The 7,654-nt window shown below is 52.0% G+C and overlaps 2 protein-coding genes across 2 annotated transcripts in view; one reads left to right on the forward strand and one right to left on the reverse strand.

Moving 5' to 3' along the window:
* Positions 1–3,526, forward strand: part of LOC308172154 (meprin A subunit beta-like) — a gene marked incomplete at both ends in the record, with an annotated part of 10,313 nt that extends 6,787 nt beyond the window's left edge. The window contains 4 exons of the mRNA XM_080547065.1: positions 1–82; positions 690–869; positions 2,526–2,652; positions 3,304–3,526. The exon at positions 1–82 is cut by the window's left edge and continues 386 nt beyond it. Of these exons, the coding sequence (XP_080403191.1) occupies positions 1–82; positions 690–869; positions 2,526–2,652; positions 3,304–3,526 (612 nt within the window). The remainder of the gene's footprint in view (positions 83–689; positions 870–2,525; positions 2,653–3,303) is intronic.
* A 1,944-nt stretch (positions 3,527–5,470) lies between these two features.
* LOC308172155 (PH domain leucine-rich repeat-containing protein phosphatase 1-like) overlaps positions 5,471–7,654 on the reverse strand; it is a gene marked incomplete at its 5' end in the record, with an annotated part of 44,527 nt that continues 42,343 nt past the window's right edge. The window contains 3 exons of the mRNA XM_080547066.1: positions 5,471–5,767; positions 5,882–6,362; positions 6,438–7,071. Coding sequence (XP_080403192.1) covers positions 5,497–5,767; positions 5,882–6,362; positions 6,438–7,071 — 1,386 coding nt within the window. The 3' untranslated portion in view covers positions 5,471–5,496. The remainder of the gene's footprint in view (positions 5,768–5,881; positions 6,363–6,437; positions 7,072–7,654) is intronic.

Below are 7,654 nucleotides of genomic sequence, written 5' to 3' on the forward strand. Positions count from 1 at the left end.
ATGATGGATCAGAACCCGCACATCCAGAAGCGCATGTCCAACCAGCGCAGCGTCACCGCCGACCCGGGGCAGAAGGTGGAAGGTCAGGACAGGAAACGACATCACCCGACATCACCGTCCTCCCGAAAGGACGTTAAATATGTGTACATTTGAGAATAGTCTTTTTGGCCGGGGGTGGGGGGAAGACACTTAGATTTAGTAATCTAAAAATTAATTACACCCCTATACTTTCTTTTACTTATTTTTTGGGTTTATTTTTATTTTACTACTCGATCTTTTCAGTTTGTAAAGCATCTTTGAGTGTCTAGAAAAGCGCTATATAAGTCTAATGTATTATTATACAAGTTATTATTATTATTATTATTATTATTATTTGTTAGTTAAAGCTGTAGTTGACTGACTGTGCAGTATGTTGAGTGGTGCGTTATTTAGTTTAGTTTCTCAACCCCCCTGCACCATGGACTGACACCCTGGGACGCTGCTTGTCCGTGAGGCACGGCCGCTTACATAGACTTACTCAGTTCTGTCTGAGGTGCTTTTTTTAACGAGTGCTTGTCCTCTGAGGAGAAAGGGCCCAGCGCTTGTTATCTCCTGTGACGCAAAAGTTGAGAAACACTCAACAGCCATCCTGTATCCATCACGAGGATGTCTTGTATTGACAGAACGGGGTTTCATTTGTGTCCCTTTAGGCTCCGAGATGTTCTTCTGGGACGACCCCCGTAAGGTGGGCACCCAGGTCACCGACGCGGACGGGACCAAGTATTTCCGAGGGCCGGGGTTGGGGACAGCAGTGTACCTCACCCACGGCAGGGCGAGGAGCCGAGACTTCATCAAGGGAGGAGACGCCATCTTTCTTCTCACTATGGAGGGTAAAACTAAAGGCCAAAATACCCTTTTTCCCCCCCACATATTTGTACATAGCATTTTTCATATTAGTCTCTAATTATACATCCGTATACACCATACTGTACACGTCATTATGTTATCGTAGCTTATTGTACATAGATTATTGTTAACCATCTCTTGGATATACCTACTACCTACTGTACTTACCATACTGTACATATTATTTGTACATTATAATGTTATTTTATGTACATATCCTTTTTTTACACTATCCTTGCACTATATGTCTACAATATCATGTTTTGCACTATATCACTATTTGCACTTCTGATTAGATGCTGAACTGCATTTTGTTGTCTGGTATTTGTAGTCTGCAAAGACAAGAAAGTTGAAGTTGATGTTCAAATAACATCTCTGTTAATCAATGTGCCCGTGACACGATTCAATTACTTATTCATAGTCATACCCATACCTCATCATCACACAATCCAGCGCTTTACATTCATTTCAAGGTTAATATAGAATTTCATCTCCATCGCGAACATGGAATATTAAGCTCTCATTAACTATACCCATCTTCTCGACTCAATCTACAGATCGCATTTACATTTACATGAACATGCGGCTGTGAGCTGATCATGGCCACGTTTCAATGGCATGTGACGTGACGGGTGCGAATGTTGTAATGGATTTTTCACATGTGCAGGATTGTTGGGAGTCTGCGTGGCTCTCCAGGGCCTTGTGTTCATGGTCGGTGATGGAATGCAGACTGGTTATCAATGTTGCGACAATGTTGACAGTATACCCAGGACCTTGTCTGACATTGTTCCAATGTTCCAACATGTATGGAATGCGGACTCCTATTGCTGATGTGTCTGTGTTGACATTATATAAGAGACGTGTCGTGTGGGAGTGGGCACTTTAGTCTACCTTAAGTGGGCTGGGGTCCAACTCGAGTTGTGAAAGACCATTTTCTTTAAGAAATATTATACCTAGATTTAACACTACAACAGCCGTGCCTATTTGACCTACTAGTAGAGCCGCCTTGGGGGTCAAATAGACCCCCCTTTTAGAATGTAAATCTGTTATTTACACACAGAGATCACTAGAGGGCGCTTCTTTTTTTAAGCCTGCCTCCTACACAGAAAAACTGCAAAACAGCTTTATACTATCTTATCCTGAAGTGATTTTGAAAATGTAAGGATACCGGGTGGTAGAACGCACATATCTAGGAAAAGTCATGAAAGGAGAGTCCTGAAATTTGATCGAGTGAAATTCTTTTTTACTCACTGGGGTCACCGTGACCCTTCCCCACATCTCTCTTCTAGTGTTAAAGCAAGTTCCTATCTTGAGTCTCATTATTAATCCACAACAATCTGCAAATGACATCTGGCTCACCATAGGATCGCTGCTTGGGCGCATTGCGTCTGGAGGTCTGTAGATGTATAGATGCATTTAGGCTGCAGAAATCCTGCATGCATCAAGCTCGTTCCACTAAGACAAGTGGGGGGGGGTAAGTGTGTCCACAGGGGGGCGCCCTGAGTAGTCATCTGTCCACGGAGGGCTACGCCACAAAAACCACCTCCATCTGAGGAAAAAAAAAAAGAAGTGGCGTGATATGCGATTGCAGATCTTTTAACCATGTAAACGACCACCCTCTGCCCCTCTCCATCCCCCAGATGTGTCTCATCTCCTCGCGACCCAACCCCTGCCTCCCCCCACTGGGACGCCCCCGACAACCTGCACCCGCGTCATGTGTGAGAACGAGGGAGTCTGTGTGCTGGACAAAGGGGAGGAGGTTTGCAGGTGAGAACCTATACTGTTGGGGGGGGGTCCGTGGTCTACAGTTCATCTATGGTAAAGTAGCCCGTAGCTGGTAACTGCTGATTCCTCTGTATCTCTCCCAAGGACTCGCTCTGTCTTGTCTTGTGTCTCTCCCTCGGCTCCCCTTCCCTGGCTAAACACTGCTCTTCCTTTCCTCCTTGGTATAAGTCTGTCCGTCCTGCTCTATGCAGTTTGTAATTACTCTTCCTTTTTCTCTCAGCGGGGGGTCTTTTCCCGTTTCTAAATGTGCAGTGGGTTAAGAATGCCCCCCGTCTCTCTCTCTCTCTGTCTCTCTCCCTCCCTCTCTCTCTCTTTCTCTCTCCCTCTCTCTTTCTCTCTCTCACTCTGTCTGTCTCTCTCCCTCTCTCTTTCTCTCTCTCCCTCTCTCTCCCTCCCTCCCTCTCTCTCACTGTCTGTCTCTGTCCCTCCTCTCTCTCACTCTGTCTGTCTTCCTTCCCCCTCTCTCTCTCTTTCTCTGTCACTGTCTCTCTCTCTCCCTCCCTCCCTCCCTCCCTCCCTATCTCTCTCTTTCTCTGTCACTGTCACTGTCTCTCTCTCTCTCTCTCCCACCCTCCCTCCCTATCTCTCTCTTTCTCTCTCTCACTCTGTCTGTGTCTCTCTCTCTCCCTCCAGGTGTGCGGTGGGTGATGACTGGTGGTACTGGGGGGACAGGTGTCAGACTAGGGGCTCCTCCCAGGACAACCTGACCACCACCCTGGCGGCGTCTCTCGGCGTCCTGGCGGCCATGTTGGTGGTGACGGTGGTCAGCGTGGTGTGTGTCAAGAGGAAGTACCAGAAACGGGGGGGCGACGACGACGAGGGCATCACCATGTCCAACAAAGTCACGTCGATGTGAAAATGTGCTACTGCAAACATTTGACAATGTCGCCCCCACCTGGTCGTACAGTGTATACACACCTGTACGATTTTACAATAAACAAACTCAACGGCAGTGTCACAATAATTTAACTTACCACGCCTACAATTCTGCATTTTGTGATAACAATAAAGGGAATGTTGTCAATTTTAAACCAACTTGTATATTAAAGAATGTATATTGTTATCAACTACATTTTCTTTAGTCATTTCTGTGGTTGTTTGTAGTCATTTGCACTACCCTACATTTCCATCAGCTCAGATCCAAAACAAGTACAATAACAACATGTCTTATATTCACAAATTTAGGATTTATTATACCAAAGACAGGAACTTTTGTGTGGTTGACTTTCCATGTGGATATATTTGTTTGCATTACTGAACTTGACACAGTCATGCCGGTGATAACAGACAGGAGGGAGGTGGGACTGAATACTGTGTGTGTGTGTGTGTGTGTGTGTGTGTGTGTGTGTGTGTGTGTGTGTTTATAACGGGAGTAACAAGAGGACTGAAGTAGAAGAACCTTGGATTGTGTGTGTGTGTGTGTGTGTGTGTGTGTGTGTGTCTATAACGGGAGTAACAAGAGGACTGAAGTAGAAGAACCTTGGATTGTGTGTGGGTGTGTGTGTATGTGTGTGTGTGTGTGTGTGTCTACAAGAGAAAGGAGGGTAAAGATCTTCACATAGCAAAACCTGGGTGACCCCCACACACCCTCCCTACCACTAAATCCATTCACCGACATACAGGTACACAGTTCCTTTAAAAGCATCAGTATACATAACATTTCTCTTATTTACAATCATTGGAAAAAAAAAAATCACCATTTCTCTCAGAGAAGATTAGTAAAAGTGACTAAGTCACCATAAAGAGTATGCAACTCCTAGGAGTTAGTCTTTAAAATTTCTACAAAAATTCCTATGCCTCCTTATAGGCCAAGAGCCATGATTTTACTGAAGAAATACAGTATCTTTAAGTGCCCTATCTACAACAGTTAAGCGTGGTATTATTGGTGTGTACCATTCGACAAAGGTTCATTGATAATAAAAAGATTATGTGTCTCTGTGTTTCGTTTTTAAAAAAGTCATTCTTTCCCCCCCAGCGACTTCATCTGCTTCACATTAAAAGATATGGTAAGTAAAAAAAAAAACACAACAACAACGAAAACAATAGAATCGTATTATCCGTATTAAACGCTTTCGTCGTGGCAGGCTAACCCTATTGCAGAGAGAAGACTAGTGTTGATTACATACGCGTTGGTTCTGTAGTCCTAAACAAAAAAAACAAACAAAAAAACTACGTTTCCCCCAGTCTGTGAGTAGTGGGAAACTACCGGACACTGAAAAAGGGGTGTGTCCGTAGGACACCCAATGGGGTGGTGGATGTCTTAAAGGGCTCATTTGCATGTCCTTTTTCTATAGGCCGCTCGTTTGAAGCAGGTTGAAGGGGGGGGGGGGGGGGGGGGGGGGTGGAGCAGGTTTACAGTGCATGGTACTCCAGTGATGTGGTCTTCCAGAATGTTCCGGGGGGAGGCTTGGAGTCTGTAGACTGCTGAAGAGGAAGGTGAGGCTCCGCAAGGGGGTGTGTCCTTATACCACTGCGGAATTCGAGCGCTCAGGCGTAAGTGGTCTGCACTCTGAAGTCAGGGGGGGTGGGGGGGGGGGGGGGGTGTGGCTGACCAGAGGGGTGTGTCCTTGTCAGAGTAGTGTGTGTGGCTGCAGAAGGGGTGTGTGTCTGCTTGGAGGGGGCGTGTCCTGGTTCTACCTGTCTGCAGAAGGGGGGGGGGGGGGGGGTGTGTGTGTTGTAGTTTCTGCTCAAAAGGGTGTGTTGTAGTAGTCAGAAAGGAGGGGGTGTGTGTGTCTGGGGGGTGTGTGTGTCTGAGGGGGTGTGTGCGTCTGTTCAGAGGGGTGTGTGTGTCTGGGGGGTGTGTGTGTCAGAGGGGCGTGTCTCTGCTCAGAGGGGCGTGTCGTAGTAGTCCGAAGGCGGCTCGTTGGTGGCGGCGGCGGCAGGGGGCTTCAGTTGCTTCTGCTGATGCTGCTTCATGATCTCCTTCACCTCCTCCTCCAGCTCCGGGGGGACGATGAACTGGTCGTCCGGGTCGGGCTGGGCCGGCGCCGTGAAGTAGCCCCCGGGCCGCCGGGAGGGCGCGTCGGCCGCCACCTCGATCAGGTTGTGGCTCCGCTCCTGCGGCGCCACCGAGCCGTTGCCCCGCCTCTTCCCTCCCCTGGGAAGGGTCCTCCACCCGTCCCCTCCGCCTCCCCCTCCCCCCCAGCCTCCGCCGTCCTCTCTCTCCCCCGGCTCCCCCCCCCCCTCCTCCCCGGCCTCTCCCGGGGTTAACTCCTCCCCCGGCCCCCCCGCTTCCTCCAGGGGCTCCGGCGTGCAGGGCGGCGGTGGAGGCGGGGGAGGGCCCCCCGGGTTCGGCTCTTCTCCCAGCCTTCGGCCCTGCGGCGGCGAGGACGACGGAGAGGCGGCGGCGGCGGCAGGGGGGGGGTCCGCCTCCGCCGCCCCCCTCAGGCAGTGCACGTCGGCCTCCACCTCCACGCGGCTCCCGTTGGAGAAGACCCCCGCGATGGGCTCCTCGTCCTCGCTGTCCAGCCCGTTGTCCGACAGCGCGCTGGAGAAGGTGGCACTGGACAGCTGCCTCTGGAAGGACCCGGAAGAACCCCCCCCCCCCCCCAGGCAGGCCGGGTGGAGGGCGCAGCAGCCGCCGCCGCCACCCCCCCGCGACCCCGAGCCCTCCGACCCCGGGTACGGGTACGGGCACGACTGGGCGCCCGGGCTGACCCCCGCCGTCGACGACCCCCCGCCGTTGCTCCCCCCTCCCCCCCCGTGGGGCAGGAGGACCAGTGAGTGGTGGGAGGGGGGGGCGCCGCCACCCCCCCCCTGCTGCTGGCCGCTGTGGAGGTGGTGGAGGCCGCCGTGCTGGCTGCCGTGGTGGTGGAGGGGGGGCTGTAGCTCGTGCAGCAGCGCCAGGGAGCCGGGGTGGGGGGGGGGCTCGTCCGAGGAGGCGGTGGAGCCCACCTCGCTGCTCATCTCGCTGGTGCTGATCTCGCTGCTGATCTCGCTGCAGGAGGACGGGGCCGCCCCCCCCGGCGGCACGGGGAGGGAGGAGGAGGAGGAGGAGCCGTCCGAGGGCCGCTGGTGGGGGTGGGGGCCGGGGCTGGGGGGGTGGCGGTGGTGGTGGTGGCGGTGGGGGGGATCACCGCCGCCACAGCCGCAGCAGGAGCAGCAGTCCTCGCTGACGCTCAGCTGGACCACCACAGCGCTGAGGCTGTCGGTGCAGCCATAGCCCTGGGCCAGCGTGCAGAGCTTCTTGGCGGCGGCCAGGCCGTCGGGGACGTTGCGGATGGCCTCCACGGCCTCCTGGGGGGACACGGCGTCCCACAGGCCCCGGCTGCCCAGGATGAAGAACTCGTCCTGGGGGGAGAGGGTGACCGTGTGGACGTAGGGCCGCGGGATGACGGCCGGGTACAGGAAGGAGTAGCCCATGATGCGCGTGGAGTCGGTCACGCCGTTCACCTTGTTATCCTGTAGGGGGAGACGGGAGGGAGAGAGGTCGGTGTTAGGAGTGGAGCTTGGTTTGACGCACACGCACACACGCACACGCACACACACACGCACGCACGCAGGCACACGCGCACACACACAGACACACATACACACATACACACATACACACACACACACACACACACACACACACACGCACACACGCACACACACACACACACACACACACACACACACAGAAACATTCAATTAAAAGTCAGAGATAATTGAGGGTAGTTTCAATGACGCACTTGACTCGATGTGAAAATCCCATTACGTTATAATTGGGTGTGAGTCATAATGGAGGGGTATCATGTTATCATGTCATCGTGTTTGAAATGAAACAGAGCTGAACTTCTCAAGCTCTGGAATCACAGTACGTGATTTGGGTTTTTTCATTGAGACTCTTTCGTTCACCGTGAACGAACGCGAATCAAATTCACGAATAAACACACGTGAACACATATAAACCCCCACACATAAACTCACACACACACACACACAAACATCCCTCAAAACACACACAAACGCACACACAAACATCCCTCAACACACACACACA

The sequence above is a fragment of the Nansenia antarctica genome, assembly GCF_963989245.1.
Source record: "Nansenia antarctica genome assembly, chromosome: 16".
In the NCBI taxonomy this organism is placed as follows: domain Eukaryota; kingdom Metazoa; phylum Chordata; class Actinopteri; order Argentiniformes; family Microstomatidae; genus Nansenia; species Nansenia antarctica.